This window comes from Hyperoodon ampullatus (genome assembly GCF_949752795.1).
Source record: "Hyperoodon ampullatus genome assembly, chromosome: 7".
Lineage (NCBI taxonomy): Eukaryota > Metazoa > Chordata > Mammalia > Artiodactyla > Ziphiidae > Hyperoodon > Hyperoodon ampullatus.
The window spans coordinates 95,012,261-95,034,157 of NC_136920.1; the positions used below are offsets into that span (position 1 = coordinate 95,012,261).

Here is a 21,897-nt window from a genome sequence, read left to right on the forward strand (position 1 = left end):
ACACACACAGCAGGTAAATCTTATAATCACAGGACATACACAACCACAGACAGACAGACACACAGACAAGACGCACACGACCACATCCTTAACCTAAGAAAGTCTTAAGTCCTCAGTTAGGATTTACAGCACAGTGCTTCTCCTACTGCTTTCTGGACCGTTCCCCAGGTAGGCTACCATTTAATAAAAATGCACACTCTCTCCAAGTGGGGAGGGACTGAAGGACACCTTCAAATGTACTCTCAAAACAAATAAAATAAGACAACATCCTAGCTGCTCCATTCTCATTCCACTGCTTTGAAATCTTGGAACCACAGATGTGATATCCCACACAGGGCAAGACCTCATTGTGAAGTCTCCAAAGGAACCTCTCTGCCCTTTTAGGTGCTACTCGAGCAAGAGCTCCCGGCTCCTTGGTCCTCTAAGCTGCGGCACGGAGTGGGTGTGCTAGGTGGCTACATGGGCAGGAGAAGAAATAGAAACAAATTCCCGGAGGATGTTTTTGGCCATTTCAATATTGTTGTGGGCAATGACCAGAGCTTTCTGAATGTCCTGGTAGGAGTATCCCTGACTCATGAGGCTCTCAATCTCACTGGAGAGCTGCGGTGAGGTGGCGGCGGTGCTTTGCTGACAGCTACCTGCTTTTCGTTCAGAGTTGATTCTCCGAGGGAACGGTTTGGGTGGCCTCTCAGGAACTTGGGAACCCTCAGTGAAGTCTGGAAGGAACAGGAAAGAGAATGTTTGCAAATCGGGGCGGGGTGGGAATCCTCATCCGATGTGCTAATACGAGATATTATGGACCTACTGTCCGTCAGGTACACGTGCGGTCACAAGGCGGGGTTTTACAGTTTCAAGGGCTTCTGTCTACAGCCTCCTCCCCTTGCAGCACAACAACCTTCTAAAGGCACCACGTGCCTGTCCTGCCGACAGGGACCACGCTGCCCTCCACACAGGACACCTGCACCTGCACCACGCTTTACACCGAGCACCAAGTTTTCACACACATCATTGCCTGAATTAGTTAAAAAACACTTCCGAGGGGCCAGAGAAGACACTAAACTTCTCCCTATACAAATAAGGAAACAGAAATAAGCCTAGGTTGCAGCGAAGAAGCATTAAACAAGGTTGGGCGGGTGGGGATCACCGCCTGTTTGGGCAACTGGATGCCATGTATCTTTTTCACCAGCTGTCCTGAAGGCTGTCTTCCATTTCTAAAGTGACAGCAACTCTGGCTGCTGCCCTCCCAGGCGGCCACAGGTGCAAGAAGAACAGTCCTTAACAGTCAAGGCTCAAATGCGGGCTGGCTCCAGGCCTACTCAGCGTGCTTTCCAGAGCTGGCGCACCTCCTTTCCAATGGGACAGGGACAGGGCCCAGAAGTGTGGTCTGAACCATCAAAATGAATTACTACCATCATCATGCACGCTCAGAAGGGCCAGAAATCCTATTAATACTTACCCCCAGCACAGGAAGAGCCAGGGTTTAAGGAACAACCTCATTTCTAAGTCTGGCAAAATCCTCAAGAGCCTGAATACAGTTTAACTTCCTAATTTGGGACCCAGGACCAGCTTTCCTCCCACTTTAGTCCACTCCTTCCAGCTACTGACTTACTGTCACCAGGCAGTCATCTCTGTTTCAGTATAAATAAGAAGCCATACAGCATTTCAGGACAAACCCAAGGTAGCCTGGAGACTCACTTGTTGTGGGATCACCTTCCAGAGACAGCCAGCCGAAGGAGGAGCTGGCGTTGGAGATGTCAGAGAGTGTGCGGCGGGCCAGCACCGCGGGCACAGGTGGCTTGGGGACATCGTACCCGTCATCTTCATTTTCTGATTCCTCAGGGCCAGTGTTGGCATGGGCTGCAGCCAAATTCCCTTCACCTAGAGAACAGTTTGTGCAGTTATCTTCTTTTTCCAGCGTACTTCACCTTCTAACATTTCAGTACGGGGGCATCCGTTCATTCAAACATATACAGAATCAAATGGTTACCGAATAACCAACTAGGGGCCAAACACCGTGTGGCCCTGCACGTAGAGATAAAAGAAACAGGGAAAATAAGATCTGCACCAATCCTGCAGCTCTACTTTTCTGAACATGTCAAAAGCTACCCTTGCCAAGGTTAACAGTCACGGATGTCCAAGACTCCAGCACCACTTTATAGCATCCATTCAACATCTTCATCTGCATTTCACCTTGGAAGATCAGCCAAAGGGCCCTGTTGTGTGTACTGCCTTCTTGGACTTTCAACTTGGTAAGCTAGTTAGTATGGGAATTGAGTATTCACCACCCACACACACAAGAATTTCAGCAGTGTTGAAAAGCAATGGGAATAAGAGGGAGCTAGCTGTCAGCACTGCTGATCCAGGCCATGTAGCACAGAGGCCTCCAGGCCCTAGAAGGATGAAAAACACAAAAGGAACTAGCTGTGTAAATGGGAAATAAAACAGAGGAGGTGGTTTTACGGCCACAGATCAAAGATATTTTGCAAAGAAAAGTATTTACGAATATTCCGCTTAGGTCAAGTTCTCATTGGCCAAACATTACAGGCTCATTCCTCCGGTACATCAATGATTGTTAAAGTAGCAGAACGACTACTCACCAAAGGTGCCGCTCTCTGTGACAGACGGTGCCGCCTGGGACTGAATATTATACATTGCTTCGTAGGTACAGCTATCGATCTGCTGGTTACAATCACAGGCTCTGGACCAGAAGGAAAGTGGCATAATGGTCTTCAGAAATAGAACTCTGCTATCTGCAAACTTATTAAGATATACCTATTCACAACTTCTCTAGACCCTGATTCTATCAAGAATCTCCATTCTCCTCTTGCCAATATCACTAGTAAATATCAAAAGATTGACTCTTATTCCTAGTAGTAGCTGTGTATGTTTTTGAAATTACTGTGATGTTGAAGAAACATTAAGTGGAATTGCTTACAGCTGCAAGAAGCTTAAAACATTAGCGGTTACACACATCTTTCTGCTTCATTTCTGGCTGGGTAATGCTGTGTGCAGGCACCAAGCCAAGCAGGTGAGTTGATGTCAACTGAATTCCCAAATAGGATTGTTGTGAGCCTACCGTGAACTCTGGGTTGTCTCCAGAGGCCACTTCACTTCTGGCTTTTGAAGTCCCACAGGCCTAGAGGAAGGAGTCATATACTCTGTGTCCTCCTCACTTTCACACTGCTCCCCAGGTGGTGGCTTTGGCACAGGAAGAGGTCTGGAAGATGAAGAATAAAAAACAGAAAAAGAAAACAAAAAGAATGAACTGCTTTGCAATTATTTGAAAATCATTGTACAAGAAATATATAACATCCTACGAGGTTCAAGGTACTCCTAGTGAAAAACAGCATGTACAGCATGATTCCATACACACAAGACTGGCAATGAGCATATTACATGTTGCTGATCACTGTCTGACTCTAGGTGGTAAGATGATAGGTAACTTATTTCTTTAGAATCACTTATCTGTGTTTTCTAAATATTATTATAATTAACACATACTATTTTCATAAAGAGAAAAGGATCATTAAAAGGGTAATCCAAAAATTTTAATTCTTTTTGTTGATGATGTTAATAAAAATATACAATTGCACCTCTTACTCATTAAGCATTTTGGCAATATATACTTTAAAACATTCACATTCTTTTGTCACAGTAATTCTACCTTGGCTGCATCTCTGGCTATGTAAAAAGATGTTCACTGAAGCAAAGTTATGACAGTAAAAGCTTTTAAACAAAATAAATATACAACAACAGGGAATGATTAAATATATGATGTTACAGCCACATTACATAATAATATGCAATAATTAAAAGTGAGGATTTTGGGGACTTCCCTGGTGGCACAGTGGATAAGACTCTGTACTCCCAACGTAGGGGGCCCACGTTCGATCCCTGGTCAGAGAATTAGATCCCACATGTATGCCACAACTAAGGAGTCCGTGTGCCAGCACTAAGCAGCCTGCAAGACGCAACTAAGGAGCCCTGGAGCTGCAACTAAGGAGCCCACCCGCCACAACTAAGGAGCCCACGTGCTGCAACTAAGGAGTCCATGAGCCGCAACTAAGGAGCCCGCCTGCTGCAACTAAGACCCCATGCAACCAAATAAATAAATAAATATTTTAAAAAAATAAAATAAAGTGAGGATTTTGAAGAACTTTTTAACTGATAGGAAGAAATGCCCAAGATATAATGCTAAGTTTAACAAAAGGGAAAACATAAAACTACATCTTGATCTAAAACATATATACATTTTACATGTCTGTAGCTATAGCCAAGTAACAAGCACTGTCTAACCGTCTGCCTAGAACAGCTAGCTATAAAAGCAGGAAAATATACAAAAGAAAGAAGGCATTGGAGAGCAACCAGGCAGCCAAGATTTGAGAGGCCAAGATTCCAGAGGCAAGGAGAATACACTGCAATAAGCCCCATATTAGGGGTTTTGAACTTGGGGTTTCAAGGCAGTTTCAAGAGACTGAGGAGAGAGGGATTGGAATTTGGGCCAAGGCACGAGGGGTCAAAAATCCTGGAGAAGGGAACAGTAGAGAAGTAGGTTTGAAATTCTGTCTGTAACTGTCCCCAGAGCTACTGCGAATCCTTAAACCACGTATGAGTGGGACTAGATTCTGAGAAACCAGGCAAAAAGTAGTAGTACTTTGGTTGTCTTGCCAAACTAGAGAGACAAAGTTGGAGGTAACAGACATGGCCTTTAAAATAATTATAATGTATATATTCCATTAAAACAGAGGATGGAGAATTTTATTAGAAAACTACAGAATAATTTTTTTTTTTAATTCACATGGAAATTCTAGGACCTAAAAACACAGAATCTGTAAATACAATGGATGGATTCTGGGGCAGATTAGAAACTGCAAAACGAAAGATTAGGGAACTGAAATAGAGTAGAAACTATTCAGATACAAGTAAAGAGAGGAAAAAGAATGGAAAACACAGAAATGAGCATAAGGGCTATATGAGGTGTGGTGAAAAGGTAGAACTTTCAGGTAACTGGAGTCACAGAGCGAGAGGAGAAAGAGACTGCACTATTCAGTGTATTCTAAGAAACAGTGTACCCCTGAAACTAACACAACATTGTAAATCAATTATACTCCAATAAAAATTAAAAAAAAAAAAAAGAAATAGTGGCTGAGATTTTCAATGCTGAATTTTTCTTTCTTTTTACTTCCTTTTCTTTTTTTTTGGCCACACTGCCCGGCTTATGGGATTTTACTTCCCAACCAGGGATTGAACCTGGGCCCTCGGCAGTGAGGCTGCAGAGTCCTAGCTACTGGACTGCCATGGAATTCCCAGTGGCTGAGATTTTCTAAAACCGATTAAAAACATCAAATGACAAAATCCGTAAACTCTACAAACCTTAGAAGGATAAATATAAAGAAAACTACATAGACGCATTAGAGTGAAACTGCTGGGATCCAAAGACAAAAAGGTCTTATAAGTAGTCAGAAAAAGAATCATACCCTTAAAGGAGCAACATTACGCTAATTTTCCAACAGAAATAATGAAAGTCAGAGGGCAGTGGGATGATATTTTTAAAGTGCTGAAAGAAAATAACTCCAGTTCAGAATACAGTTGACCTCTGAACAACATGTGCTTGGACTGCACAGGTCCACTTTTACCCAGATTTTTCCCCATAAATACATACTACAGTACTACACAATCCACAGTTGGCTGAATCTGCAGATGTGAAACTGTGGATACAGAGGGGCCACTGTAGTTATATCTGGATATTCCACTGCGGGGAGGGTCAGCGTCCCTAACCCCCAAGTTGTTCAAGGGTCAAGTGTACTATGCTTAGTGAAAATATCTTTAAAAAAATGAAAGTGAAATAAAAGATATGTTAAGTCAAGCAAAATTTGAGAGACTCCATTAATAGAAGATACACTAACACCCCCTCCTCTTTCTCTCCCCCTCACACCCCATCTCTCTAAAGGAAGTTATTTGGGCAGAAGGAAAAAGATTCCAGGTGGAAGTGTGGTAAAGCAGGAAGAAAGGAGGACTGCTATAGTATAAATATGTGGGAAATTTAAATGTCCAGGAAGTGTTAAGAGGGACTGATTCAAAGTAGACTCTAATGAGTCAGAGGTATATGTTGGAATCCCTAAGATAACTGTTAAAAAAGTATTAGGAGTGAAACAGTATAACAAAAAATACTTTAATCCCAAAGAAAAAAAGTAGAAAAAAATGAACACAGAAAAGATGGGGAAAATGGAGAAAAGAGTAGGAACAAATATTCCAATTATTTTAAAACAAACAAAAAAAATGCTAGACTGGATTTAGTGGGGGGAAAAGCCAATGAGTATATACTACTTATGAGAAACATAACTTCAATGAGAACACAGAAAAGTTGAAAGTAAAAGGATGCAAAAAGATCATGCAAACACTACAAGAGAGCTGCTGTGGCCATTTTAATATAAGTAAAAACAGACTAAGGCTGTTTAGAAGCAGAACTAGAGAGTAAATGGAATCATCAAAACAATTATCATTTAGTTGATAATTCTAAATTTCTATGTATCCTAATTACATATACTAAATACATATACAATACAAACGGATAGACCTAAAGGAAAAAAGAGAAACCCACAATTATAGGGGGAGAATTTAACACACTCCTCTTGGTATTTGACAGAACATGTAGACTTAAAAAAAAAAAATCAGCAGGAAGATAGTATAGTTGAATACAATTAACAAACGACACATACAGAATGCTGTGCCTAACAACTGCAGAATATACATTTTTATAAAATGAAGGTAGTAATATGTATGGAATTTACCATAAACTAGTCAATAAAGGTCTCAACAAATATCACAAATTGAAATCACAGAGTATGGTTTCTGACCACACTGGAATGAAACTAGGAAGCAGTAACAGAAGAGTAACCAGAAAATCTTCCAATGTTTGAAAATCAGGCAACACATAAATAACTGATGAGTCAAAGAAGAAATCACAAATGGAAAACCATATATTTTGAAGTGAATGATAATGAAAACAGGACATATCAAAATTTGTGGAATGCAGCTACAGCATCTGTTATGGACTGAATGTTTGTGTCCTCCCCAAAATTACTTTTGAGGCCCTAATCCCCAGTGTGGCTGTCTGTGAACATGGGGCCACATCTGAGGAAGTAATTAAGGTTAGATGAGGTCCTGAGGATGAGCCCCTGACTCAATAGGATTGGTGTCCTTATAAGAAGAGATACCAGAGAGCTTGCTGTCACTCTCTATACCTCTCTGTGTGTGCATGTATCAAGGAAAGGCCACGTGAGGACACAGTGAGAAGGTTATGCAAGCATGTTAGCCAGTAAAGGATTCCTCACCAGAAACCAAATATGCTGACATCCTGATCTTGGACTTCCAGCCTCCAGAACTATGAGAAAATTAAATTCTGCTGCTTAAGCTGCCCAGTCTGTAGATAGTATTTTGTTTTGGCAGCCTGAGCAGATTAATACAGCACGCATCTCATGGAGTTAGAAAAATAACAAATAAAACCTAAAGGAAGTTGGAAGAATAAAATAAAGAGGAGAAAGCAATGAAACAAAAGGCAGATACGGGCTTCCCTGGTGGCACAGTGGTTGAGAGTCCGCCTGCCGATGCAGGGGACACGGGTTCGCGCCCCGGTCTGGGAGGATCCCACATGCCAAGGAGCGGCTAGGCCCGTAAGCCATGGCCGCTGAGCCTGCGCATCCGGAGCCTGTGCTCCGCAACGGGAGAGGCCACAACAGTGAGAGGCCCGCGTACCACAAAAACAAACAAACAAAAAGCAGATACTCAACGAGGATTCTGGGAAGACGGTAGAAGTTGTCTGATGTAACTATTTTGGAACTCTAGAGTCTGTTGAAGGCTTGTAACTTACAGGTGAAGACTGGGAGGCTAAATTGTTGTTAATTTCAGCTCTTAGCATAGTAGAAGCTACCCATTCTCAACCCTGCCACATAGCAGGCAGCTGTGCAAATGTTCCTGGAGCAGCCTGCCCACAGCTTGCAGGAGCCAGGGTGGCAAAAAGGACTCAGCCCTCCAAATATTGGGAATCTGTGTTCTGACTTCTGATTGCTGCTCCTGTTCACAGAGGTGCTGACAAAGGGGCAGCAACCACTGTTGTTGCACCTCCCAGCATTGTTGTAAGCCCACCCTGCTCTGGCTGAAGTGACTTCCATGAGATTTTAAAGGAAGATGTGGAGAAAATCAAGGAAACAATGTGTGAATAAAATGGAAGTATCAACAGAGACAGAAAACCTAAGAAGAAACAAAAAAGAAATTCTGGAACTGAAAAGTACAAGTGAAATGAAAAAAAAATCACTAGAGGGATTCAAAGGCAGATTTGATCAGCGAGAAGAATCAATGAACTTGAAAGAGCAATGGAAATTATCAAGGCTGAGGAACAAACAGAAAGAAAAAGTATTGAAGAAAACTGAACAGAGCCCAAGGGAGCTGTTGGACATAACACCACCAAAGGACCAACATATACATTGTGGGAGTCCCAGGAGAGAGAGAGAGAGAAAGGGGCAGAGAATATCTGAAGAAATAAGGGCCAAAAACTTCCCAAAATGATTAATATAAACATCCAAGAAGTTCAATAGACTCCAAGGAAAAGGAACTCAAGAGACCCACATTTTCAAAAGACAAAGATAAAGAAAGAAGCAAAACATCATGTACGAGGGATCCTCAATAAGATTATGAGCAGACTTCTCATCAGAAGTTTTAGAGGCCTGAAGACAGTGGGACGATATATTCAAAGCGCTAAAAAAAAAAAAAGCTGTCAACCAAGAATCCTACACAGGCATACCTTGTTTTACTACACTTCACAGATGGTGTTTTTTACAAATTGAAGATCTGTGGCAACCCTGTATCAAGCAAGTCTGCTGGCACCATTTTTCCAACAGCATTTGTTCACTTCAAGTCTCTGTGTCACACTTTGATAATTCTCAAAATATTTCAAGTTTTTTCATTATTATATTTGTTACAGTGATCTGTGATCAGTGATCTCTGATTTTACTATTGTAAAAATATTATGACTTGCTGAAGGCTTGGGTGACGGTTGGCATTTTTTAGCAAAAAAGTATTTTAAAATTAAGGTATGTACATATATATTTTTAGACATAATGCTACTGCACACTTAAAACCACAATATCTCTGAGGTATGCCTGTATCTGGTAAAACTGTCTTTCAAAAGTGAGGGAGAGGGCTTCCCTGGTGGCGCAGTGGTTGAGAGTCTGCCTGCCGATGCAGGGGACACGGGTTCATGCCCCGGTCCGGGAGGATCCCACGTGCCACGGGGCGGCTGGGCCCGTGGGCCATGGCCGCTGAGCCTGCGCGTCCGGAGCCTGTGCTCCGCAACGGGAGAGGCCACGGCAGTGAGAGGCCCAAGTACCGCAGGAAAAAAAAAAAAAAAAAGTGAGGGAGAGGGGCTTCCCTGGTGGCGCAGTGGTTGAGAGTCCACCTGCCAATGCAGGGGACACGGGTTCGTGCCCCGGTCCGGGAAGATCCCACATGCCGCGGAGCGGCTGTGCCCGTGAGCCATGGCCGCTAAGCCTGCACGTCCCGAGCCTGTGCTCCACAACGGGAGAGGCCAAAACAGTGAGAGGCCCACTTATCGCAAAAAAAAAAAAAAAAAAAAAAAGTGAGGGAGAAATCAAGACATTCCCAGATAAACAAAAGCTGAGGGAGTACGTGACCACTAGACCTGCCCTGAAAGAAATGCTCAAGTGAGTCCTGCAGGGTGAAATGAAGACACTAGACAGTAATTTCAAGCCGTATGGAGAAATAAAGACTTTAATAATGGTAAATACATGGACAATTATAAAAGCTAGTACTATTGTAACTGTACCTTCTGGTTTTTTCCACATGATTTAAGACAGCAATACATTTAAAGGGAAAGTGTAAAAGCCACTATTACTGTAACTTTGGTTTGTAACTCCAAATCTCTTTTTTTGCATAATTTAGGAAACTAATGCATTTAAAAGAACTAGTTCATGAACTCGTTTAAAAGAACTAGGGGCACACAATGTATAAAGATGTAATCTTGTGACCAACAACCGAAATGGGTGTGGTGGAGCTGTAAAGGAGAAGAGTTTCTGTATGCCATTGAAGTTAAGCCAGCATAAATTAAAATTATAGTGTTAAAACTTTGGGATGTTAAATGTAATCCCTATGGTAACCACAAGGAAAATATCTATAGAATACACACAAAAGGAAATGAGAAAGGAACTTAAATATTTCACCACAAAAACCCAACTAAACACAGAAGACAGTAATGCAGGAAATAAGCAACAAAAAACTACAGGGCATACAGAAACCAAATAGCACAATGACAGAAGTCTCTCCTTATCAGTAATTGCTTTAAATATAAATGAGTTAAACTCTCCAATCAGAAGACAGAGACCGGCAGATTGGATTAAAACACACAATCCAATTATATGCTGTCTATAAGAGACTCTGATATTATACTAATATCAGACACAATAGACTTTAAATCAAAAAAGGTTACAAGAGACAAAGAACATTATATACACTAGAAGATTTAAAACTTATAAACATTTATACACCGAATGACAGTAAAATATATGAAGTAAAACCTGACAGAATTAAAGGGAGAAACAGACAGATCTACAATAACAGCTGGAGATTTCAATACACCACTCATAATAATGCACAGAACAAGAGGACAGAAGATAAGTAAAGAAACAGAGGACTTGGGCCTCCCTGGTGGCGCAGTGGTTAAGAATCCGCCTGCCAATGCAGGGGACACGGGTTCAAGCCCTGGTCCGGGAAGATCCCACATGCAGTGGAGCAACTAAGTCTGTGCGCCGCAAATACTGAGCCTGCGCTCTAGAGCCCGTGAGCCGCAACTACTGAAGCCCGCGTGCCTAGAGCCCAACCTCCGCAACAAGAGAAGCCACCGCAATGAGAAGCCCGCACACTGCAACGAAGAATAGCCCCCACTTGCCGCAACTAGAGAAAGCCTGCACGCAGCAACGAAGACCCAATGCAGCCAAAAATAAATAAATAAAATAAAATAAATTAAAAAAAAAAGAGTGTGGTGTTGGCATAAAGACATATAGACTGATGGAATAGAGTGGAAAGCCTAGAAGTATCAATAAATCCTCACATATATGGTCAAATGATTGCTGCCGACCTTTTGTTGTTGTTGTTTTTTGTTTTTGGCCACACCACGAAAGTGTCCCGGTTGGCTTTTTAAAAGATTTCTTTTAGGGACTTCCCTGGTGGTCCAGTGGTTAAGACTCCATGCTCCCAATGCAGGGGGCCCAGGTTCAACCCCTGGTCAGGGAACTAGATCCCATGTGCTGCAACTAAGACCCGGTGCAGCCAAATAAATAAATATTTAAAAAACAAAACCCAACCAAACTTGCTTCTTTGAAAAGATTAATAAAATTGATGAGCCCCAGCAAGACTGATCTATGTACATATACACAGAGAAAATAATAGAAAGAAACAGTCCAAAACATGATAATTTTTACATAATAGAAATACAGGTCAATTTTAATTTTCTTCTTTATACTCTTCTGGGTTTTCTAAATTTTCTATAAATAAGTTGTTTAAAAGTATCAACTCTACTGTATGAAATCTAATTTTAGTAAACTTACCTGGCAGCCAGAGAATAAATGGCATTGGCAGATGCAGAAGGTTTGATTTTGGGATGCTCACACTCTGGACCTGCTAATGGGCTGCTATTCATATTCTGGAAAGAAAAGTGTTAAAAAAGAACCTTCTTAATACAGCTAAGTATCTCCTCTTACTTATTTCATCTATTCAAAATAACAAGAACAATCATACAGACACAGACCTCACCCCCAACGCCATGCTTAAGGATTATTATGTGTGACAAAAGTGTAGTTGAAAGTTCAAATGTAAGGGTTAGGGAGACAGTTCTAAAAAGAGCCAAGGAAATGGGGTTTTTTCGTTTGTTTTAATTCTAGAAAGATTTGAGGAAACTGGCTGTCTGCACAAATACCATTCTAGCTTAAAAAATCTACACATCTTTCTATACTGATGCCACCAGAAAGTCAAACCTAATCCACTCTCACTAATTAGACTGCCTACCACATAAATGCCACTTAAATGCCAAGTTACCCTCCCCTGTCCCTTTCAACCAAGAAATACATAGTTCATTTAAGGACCACAGCATTTCTCAACTTCACCCTCCAACTCCATCTTTTTCTTGGATTTCTAACTACCTACTGAACAATTCTTCCTTCAATGGCTCATCTCAAATTCAACATGTCTGTCACTAGTTAGCCAGGTTCAAAACCTCTGGGGTGTGTGCATGTGTATATGTGTGTGTATGTGATTTTTCATCCTTTTTTCCACCCACTGACTGCTTTCAAGCCTTTCTGGGTCTTTGTTTCATGCTCCCTAAAGTCTCGACCTAAATCGGCTCCCTCTCCTGCTCCTAGACCAGGATTCTTCCCCTTGTTTACCCAGTACCAGCTATACAAGACCCCTTTGTTATTCCTCAAATAGACTCTCCCAAACTCACTTGCTTTTCCCTCATCCCCCGTTGCTCCAGGTCACTCCCCACACTACTCCAGGTCTTTGCTCAGAATTGTACCCCATCCCTCCATGTACCTGCCCCATCCCAACTTTCCCTATACCCTGTTTTTACCCTATTTTTCTCCACAGCATTCGTCGGCATCCACTATCTTACATGTTTTGTAACTTATCTTGTTTATTTTCCATTTTTCCTCCGGTGGAATGTTAACTTTGTGAGGGCAAACTTTTTTGCTCAGTGCATAAATGAACCAACAAAAGAAGGAATATACCTCTCCCACCCCCCGTTCTGGACCCATTATCTCATGCTTATCCAATGGACTGCTAACTTCCCTTTTTTCAACCTATTCTCTTTCCAATCCATCCTGCATACTACTCCTAGATTCCTCTCTTTAAACCATCATTTTGGTCACGTCACTCCACTAATTTAATCTTCACGTACTCTTCATTTGTACCAAATAAATTCCAATTCTTTTGGGAGGAGGTATACAAAGTGCTCTAATCTAGCAGCAATGCCCCTTTCTAGCCCCTTTTCCTACTCTGGTACACAGAATTTCTGTTTTTCTCAAATTAAACTACTACTTATCCCACAATACATCTTGAGCATTTCTGTCATTGTAGGTCTATTTTAAAACTGTATCCACTTTGGAAAGAATACTTCAAATTCAGATGCCACTCTTTCCATAAGCCCTCATGATTGCTCTATCTAGAAATAATCTTTCCTTTCTTTAAAACTGAAGTGTTTTCTATTTATACTACTCATGGCATACACACACAGAAACACATTTATTGCATTAACAAACATATTAACATATACTCTTCTTGAGGGTAGGGATTAATATTATCCTTGAATCCTGTACAAAACATACCACAGAACTGACCCATTCAATGTCATCCACGAATGTTTGTTATTAAGATAAATAATTTCAAAATCAGGACTCACGATGGAGGTGTCCAGACTGAATGTGCTTCCGAGCCTAGGCACGTCGGTTCTGGGTTCCATTTGTGAGGGCAAGGAAAATGGAAGTGAGTGCCGGTTGGTTAATTCTCTCCCTGTCCAGGGGTCACTAGGGTTTGGGGCAACTACTGGTACTTTGGGGATTGGCCGAGGCAGCCATGATGCTTCTCCAGCACGGCCAGAGGGGACAGGGGGCAGTTTGTCTCTGGACGGACAGTCGCCTGGTGTACAAGGCAAGGGGCGTCTCTGAGGCCGGGTTTCTGCTCCACCAGAATATGGCCGGTCTGGAGGGGGTGGTGGTGGAAGATCTCGAAGAGTGGGAGGTATTGGTAATGGTTTGTCCTTATGAAGGGAGCCAGAAGGAGCCTGTGGAAGCATGATGGAAGCAATCAATCAAACCCCACTAATCCACAACAAAGAATCAGAAAACGTAGAAATGGATAATGCTTTACCTTAGAAGCAGTTCCAAGACCAGAAGCACCTGAAGGAATAGATATTCGCTGTTGTAGAAGGTCAAGCCGTGGTGGCACTGGGGGAAGGGAAGCTTGTGGGGCCATGGAGAATGGAGAAGGAGGTCGTTCCACCTAACACAGAAAAAATTTCCTAATAGGTTATTCTTGTCTGGAGGAGTGGCATCTCTCAACTCCTCCGAAAGATGTACACAACAAGTACTACATGAACACAGAATATACCAATGAGCCTGACTTTGGCTTAAGGTAGCGCTTCCTGAATTATTTCTATGTCACCAGAAGAGGGCGCTCTCAATCACGGAAATACCATGCAGATGCAAGCTACAGGCAAAATGTAATATCTAGAAAAGGCTGTGCTACATAAAAAGTTTCCTAGCTTATAATTTTAGAAAACTTTACAATTTCCCATATTTTCCTCTTCAGAAAAAGAAAAAATCTCTCCAAGATTAAAAACAGAAAACCATATTAAAAGAAAGGGGCATACATTAACCTCTCAACAAATCACCTAGGAAAATAATGATTAAGGAGCAGAATGAGGAAAGAAATCAAAGTTAATAAATTCTCCATGGGTTATGATTAAAAGAAAAAAAGAGATTTATAAGAGAAAATGATCAATGGTATTACTAAAAGGCATCTTTAGTTCTTCCAAAGAAATGTTATTTCAATTCAGTAATTAAAAGGGATAATTTTTTTGTCAATTTGTATTCTAAAAATTGAGGTGCCAAATCAAAAGAAAATAAATGTATAACCTTTTCCATTTCCCTGCCTACAGCAGGGTGATGAGTAGCTGATAAGCTTGTCCAAGTAAGCTGTCAAGAGATATACAAGAATTTATACAAAATACTAATTCACATTTGCATTCCCTATAAGCAAAATAGATGGAAAGTAGGCAAATATGTATTACAAGCACTCATGTAAGATGACAGAGAAACAACCATCCCCATACTGAGTCCTATCATTAATGCTGGGAGGTGAATGAGGGAAAAAAAGGCTGCATCATCAGCTACTTGCTTTTATTCATGCTTAAGAAAACGGGCTCCATGTCAATGCAGCATGAGCAGCTAAACACCTCAAGGGTTAAGGAAGTGAAAAGTTATTAGTCAAACTAACTCTCACTTCATCATCAATATCTAGTCACTGTATCTTGTTGATTTTTCCATAAAATAATCTCATATCTATATCTTCCTTTTCATTCTACTTACCAACCTCAGACCTGATTTATTAAAACCCCCTTCTAGTGATTCTCCCAACTTCTAGTTTCTTATCTCACCAAATCATTTTGCTCACCATTACCAGCTTAACTATCTTTAAATACTCACTAGTTCAAAAACCATCCATCAGTAACTTCCACTTTCCCATGTCACAAAATGTCACTTTCCTGCCTCGCTTTCTCGGGTCTCTCTAATTTGGTCTCCCTAACAGCATTTTCTATAATGCCCTGTGTTGGAATTCCTACCTCCTTAACTCTGTTCAAGTTGTTTCTCAATTTGGAAGGCCCTCTCTGCCTATTTTGATCCCTCCCACCATCCATCCCTCCTTCTCATTCCTAAAGAGCAGAGGATTGAGCTAATCATATTCTTCAATTCATGTTTCAATATCATAACCGACCCACGAGATGTTCTTTTATCTCAACATACGATAAGGATAAAAGCACATATGGGGAATAAGTTATCAAAGAAATAATACAAGAATATTTCTAAGACCTAAGGGACATAAATATCCATATAGAAAGCGTTCACTGCATAGCTAGCCCAAAGAAAGAAAAGAAAACTAATAACCGATCAACCAACCAACAAAACACTTAAGTTTTCAGGGAATCAAGGATAAGGAAAATATCCTAAAGGCTTCTGAGGACAGAGGGAAAGGGGGTACTAAAGAGCAAAAATACACTAGAAACTAGAAGTCACTGAGGCTGTAACAATTCATAGAGCTGAATTTTTTTTCAACCTAGAATTCTGTACCTAGTCAGTTTGAGGGTTGAATAGAGACATTTTAAGATATCAAATGTCTCAAAAATTTCACCTCTCACCTTTTCACAGAAAGCTATTTTGAGAGCATACTCCACCTAAGCAATGAAGTTAAAGCAAGAAACATAAAAACATGGGAGTTAAGAAACAGGCACTCCAACACAAAGAAGAGGCAATGAAGTCCCACGATGATGGTGAGGGGAGACACCTCAGGGTGACATGGAATGCAGCACACCCAGCGAAAAACCAGTCCAGACTGGAGCCAAAACATGGCAGACTCTTATATATTAGTATACTATATTACATAATATCTACTATATTAACATGTTAATAGAATTTACTCCACAGAAAATCATAACAAGAGGATGTTTGGTAAGACGTGGTAGTGACAGGTACAAACTGAACACTAAGGAAATAAAAGCAAATCAATTATTTCAGAAAAGCAGAAGGTTGTAAAAGAAAGCAAAAGTAATTATCAACACTTTATAGTATATTACTTGATACAATAGGGAGCAAAAATCACTTAAACACTGAATACTGACAGAACCAAAAAACATTCAAATTAACTACAGTCGGAAGACAGGGAGTAGGAAGGAGGGAGATAAAACATTTAAATCCTTTTCTAAACAGATAACTAATATTGCAGAATCAAGAGAAAGCAGTATAGTATATGGTTAAGGAACGGCTTTAAGAACCGAAAGATCTGAATGGGACACGGAGTTAGAGGGGTAGAAGCAGGGAACTGACATTTCTGGAAGTCTTTGAGCAATTCTTTTAAACTTAAAAAAAAAATCCAAGTGCACTGATCACATGGAATTTTTTAAAAAGTAGATTCGCTATTTTAAAAACAAATCAGGGACTTCCCTGGTGGCTCAGTGGTTAAGAATCCACCTGCCAATGTAGGGCACACGGGTTCGAGCCCTGGTCCTGGAAGATCCCACATGCTGCGGAGCAACTAAGCCCGTGTGCCACAACTACTGAGCCTGTGCTCTAGAGCCCATGAGCCACAACTACTGAGCCCACGTGCTGCAACTACTGAAGCCCGTGTGCCTAGAGCCCGTGCTCTGCAGCAAGAGAAGCCACTGCAATGAGAAGCCCACACACCGCAACGAAGAGTAGCCCCCACTCGCCGCAACTAGAGAAAGCCTGTGTGCTGCAAGGAAGACCCGATGCAGCCAAAAATAATTTAAAAAAAAAAATCAAAACGAAACAAACAGCAAAAAGCAACAACAAGCTATTAGGATGTGACGAAACAGGCACTCTCATAGTCTCATATACTTTGGGAGTGACTTTAGGACAAAAAATTGGGAACAAATTTTAATGTCTATCCAAAAAACGTTAAGATATTTTTATTCCAGTATTTTATTCATACAAAGTAGATAATGAACTATAAGGTACAAAGAATAATAAAAGATGAAACACCCACGTAGAACCTACCATTCAGTTAAGAAATGAAACATGGCTTTCTGAAATTCCCATGTGTCCCACCACTAATTATATCCCTCTCCTCTCTCAAAGAGTTTAAATGGACATACTCTAATCTAGCAATTCCACTATTAGAAATTTACCCTACAGACAGACTTGCAAAAGAATGTCCATATGTGTAAGCCTGGAAACAACAGGAATGTCCATTAAGAAGAGACTAAATGGGGCTTCCCTGGTGGCGCAGCGGTTGAGAGTCCGCCTGCCGATGCAGGGGACACGGGTTCGTGCCCCGGTCCAGGAAGATCCCACATGCCGCGGAGCAGCTGGGCCCGTGAGCCATGGCCGCTGAGCCTGCGCGTCTGGAGCCTGTGCTCCACAACGGGAGAGGCCACAACAGTGAGAGGCCCGCGTACCGGGAAAAAAAAAAAAAAAAAAGAAGAGACTAAATGAATTACAGAATAGCCAAGTGCAAAACAATATATGAAGCTGTTTTTTTTCCTACTGAATTTTTACAGTATGCATTTATTATTTTTATTTAAATGAGTAAATTGAATCTCATTTATATATATTAGCTACAGAAAAAACTGTTAATTTTCTTCTTTCCTCTAAAGTCCTATAGCACTTAGACTGTGTACCCAACAATTTAGAATAATGTGCACTGTCTGGCTTGTATTAAATAGTGTTTCACCTGTATATATATTCTCTTCCCAAATAAAACTACTATCTCCTTTTGGGCCTTTGTCTTAGGTTTCTTATCCCATATAGCACTCAACAGAGCTACTTAGCCAGCACAACAAACAGCTTGCAAAAGTAATATGTGTTAACTGTGAAAAATTCAAACATACCATAAAATGAAAGTCCTCTGATCCTGTAGCCTCAGAAATAATAGTAATGTGATGTGTAGTCATCCAATTTTCCCCCCATGCATGTTAAAATAATTCTCTTGCAACTAAATAATTTTAACAGAAATAAGGTGATATTATATATAATATACAGCTGTTTTTTAAATTTAATACACATTGACAGCTTTCCACTTAGGTGTATGTAAACTGAATTCATTCTGCAGAGCATTCTGTTATATGGACTGCAGTAGACAGAATAACGATCATGGTCCCCCCTCCCACAGGAAGATGTTCATGCCCTGAAACCTAGAATCTGCGAATCTGTTCTTACTTGGCAGAAGGAACTTTGCTGATGTGATGTGATTAAGGGTATAGATCTTGAGATAGGGGAATTATCCTGGATTATCCAAGTGGGCCCAATCTAACCACATGAGTCCTTAAAAGTTGAGAACCTTCATGACTGAAGGAGGAGGAAAGGAGTCCAGGAGCCAAAGAATGGAGCTGGCCCCTAAAAAATACCGCCAGCTGACAACCAGCAAGGAAATGGGGATCTTAATTCTACGACTGGCAAGAAACTGAATTCTGCCAAACCCAAATGAGTAAGGAAGGCCGACGGTATTCATTGCACTGTGCCATTTCATATAAGGGACTTGGGCATCTGCAGATTTTTTTTATCTGCTGGGACTCCAGGACCCAATCCCCTGCGGATACTTTCGGGTTTTTTTGGCCACGCCACGTGGCATGCAGGATCTTAGTTCCCCGGCAAGGGATCGAACAGATGCCCCCTGCAGCAGAAGCGCGGAGCCCTAACCACTGGACCACCAGGGAATTCCCGGGAAATACTTTTAATATAATATTACAAGGTGATAAGTTCTATGGCAGACATATTCATAGCATCCCAGAAACACTTGGCCAGACCTAGATTATTTGTGGGTCTTGGGGGTGGGGGAAACAGGGTAGAGTATGGAAAGGTTTCCTAGGAAATGAAAACTGAGCTAAATTACATAGAAACTATCAAGACAAAAGCATGGAGAAATTTTTAGTGGTTCAGCCTCGCTGAATTACAAAATACAAAGTGGAAAGGATTACCAGGGCAAAGTGCCTAGAAAAGAGAATGGACTTATTAATCCATTAAGTAATGAGAAGTCATTAAAGAATGTGAGGCAAAGGAATGAGGTAGTCAAGGTATGTGCTGTAGATCAATGACTCTGGAAGCAGGGCGAACAGATGATTATAAGAGCCTGAAATAAGGCAGTGACATTGAGGACAGAAAGGAAAAGATACACTGGATACAATCATTTAAGAGATGGAATCCATCCTTTCAATATTTATTGAGCACCTACTATGTGCCAGGCAGTCAGGTGATGGTATAAAAGAAAGCTTCTTTTGTACAAAAAAAAATGCCTCCTATGAAGTTATAACAGTCCAAACTATAGAGAACTGACAGCATATTAGAACCTCTGTTTGCCCTATATTTATTAAAATCTTCAATGACTGCCTTACTTCTAATTAGTGAATAAATCCCTGTTTTACCCTACCACTGACGTAACAGAACTTGGTCACATCCTTTCTTAGCCTTTATCTTTCCCATCTTTACTAGGACCTTTCTAGTTTTAGTTTCTGTATGGTACCTCCTATCACCCTCCAATCACCATAGTTGCCATTTATTTGGTTGTTAACGGTGCCTTATTTCTCCCGCCCAAACCTAACTTTCCAATGTCAAGACTCCGTTAGAAAAAAAGACAAGGAGAAAATATTCTATTCACAGTAGCAAAATGGGTCCAATTCTTTTACTCACCCCTCATTTTCTCCACCAAGCTATCTGAATAGAGCCCAGTTCTAGCATACAGACAATAAGAGCATGGGCCTTGAAGCCCGAATGTCTGGCCACAGATTCTGGTTCGACTTACTAGCTGTGTGGCCTTCAGCAAATTCCTTAACCTCACTGTGCCTTGTCTTCTCCCACCGCTAAATGAGGATAACAGTAATATCTACTCATAGGGTTACATGAATATGTATCAGTATAAGATTATGAGTTAAAATAAGTAAAGTACTTAGCATCATTTTTTCTCACACAGTAAATGTTCAATAAATATTAGCTATTGTTACTCCTTGTATTTTGGATGTCATTAAGTGCTCTATTGCTTTAGGACACAACTGAAAATGGATTTTGCCACAGTCTCTTAAACTGAAGCTTACCTTGGCACCAGCCAATTCCTTCATCATGAAGAGAGAATCATCAGCTCGTTCATCGTCATCATCATCATAATTTGGGGAGGGAGCTCCCTCTGCTCCTTGCCTCAGCAGGCTGCCACTTCCTCTAGGATCAAAGGGATCAACCACAATGGGCTCAGTACCTTTAATTTCACATCGGCAGAAGGGACAGCCCTGGCCTTCCGATTCCTACAAAGGAAACAGGAGATGGTAACAGACACATCTGAAAGTTCTTAAAATATTCGTCCACTAAAAATACATTTCCTAGAAACGAAAAAAGAATCAAAAGTTTAGAACCTACCCCACAAACCAGGCCATTCTTTATATCCGTAAAGGATATATAATCCCCAATTCTTCATTGTCATTACTTAGCTGAGAAAAAGCATGGTTTGGATCCATACCTGCCAGGATGTTAGACAGGATGTGCACATGAGGTGTCCACAGGGCTCAATCTTTACATCTTTATCATTTTCAGCACATATTTTACACAGTTGGAATGTGGAGCCCATCTCACAGTATAATTCATATTGTTCCTTTGATGAAAAAGAAATTAAGAGATTATTCAGCCTATTGCAAATATTTGTTGAATGAATGACTGCAACTGTAAATGCTAAAAACAGGAAAATTGAAAACTGTTACTTTTAATACTAATTTTGCTTGTATAAAAGTGTCACAACAGTGTTCAATTAAAACAGAAAGCATCTAGTCTTGGTCCTATTTTTTGTTTGGCCACACCCGGCAGCATGTTGGATCTTAATTCCCAGACCAGGGATCAAATCTGTGCCCCCTGCAATGGAAGCACGGAGTCTTAACCACTGGACCACCAGAGAAGTCCTTTGGTCCTATTTTAAGAAGCACAGTTTAGAAAGAAACCACACAGGACTTTCCTGGTCTCACAGTGGTTAAGAATCTGCCTACCAATGCAGGGGACACAGGTTCGAGCCGTGGTCCGGAAAATCCCACATGCCGTGGAGCAACTAAGCCCTTGCGCCACAACTACTGAGCCTATGCTCTAGAGTCAGCAAGCCACAACTACTGAAGCCCGCGTGCCTAGAGCCCGTGCTCTGCAACCAAGAGAAGCCCCTGCAATGAGAAGCCCATGTGCAGCAACGAAGAGTAGCCCCTGCTCGCTGCAACAAAGTCCCAATGCAGCCAAAAAAAATTAAAATAAATAAATATATTTAAAAAAAGGAAGAGAAGCCACACACACCTAAATTCACTGATCTAGTCAATGGTTTAAAATTTAAGTGTTCCAATCACTTAATATAATTCTACTGTCAGTTCTGTAAAGTAATATACAAAAGCTTGGCTCTAATAATATGGTTATAATTTAAAACAAAGTTCACCTGGGTCACTTTGATGTGGTCTTGGGGAGTTGGTTCACATAAGCCTGTCAGGTCTGGATTCTGATTCCGTCCATCAGGAAACAAATAGCTATAAAAAGAGTAACCAATCTTGGGGTTCTACTGAAGCTAATTTATCACTGCTTACTAATACAG

At 41.0% G+C, this 21,897-nt stretch overlaps 1 protein-coding gene across 1 annotated transcript in view; it reads right to left on the reverse strand.

The window, feature by feature from the left end:
* Positions 1 to 447: 447 nt before the first annotated feature.
* The window catches only part of CBL (Cbl proto-oncogene), a gene marked incomplete at both ends in the record, with an annotated part of 80,790 nt that continues 59,340 nt past the window's right edge, over positions 448 to 21,897 (reverse strand). Inside the window, 10 exons of the mRNA XM_079708577.1 lie at positions 448 to 716; positions 1,696 to 1,878; positions 2,598 to 2,698; positions 3,077 to 3,217; positions 11,619 to 11,713; positions 13,466 to 13,846; positions 13,933 to 14,064; positions 20,384 to 20,587; positions 20,800 to 20,931; positions 21,745 to 21,832. Of these exons, the coding sequence (XP_079564703.1) occupies positions 448 to 716; positions 1,696 to 1,878; positions 2,598 to 2,698; positions 3,077 to 3,217; positions 11,619 to 11,713; positions 13,466 to 13,846; positions 13,933 to 14,064; positions 20,384 to 20,587; positions 20,800 to 20,931; positions 21,745 to 21,832 (1,726 nt within the window). The remainder of the gene's footprint in view (positions 717 to 1,695; positions 1,879 to 2,597; positions 2,699 to 3,076; positions 3,218 to 11,618; positions 11,714 to 13,465; positions 13,847 to 13,932; positions 14,065 to 20,383; positions 20,588 to 20,799; positions 20,932 to 21,744; positions 21,833 to 21,897) is intronic.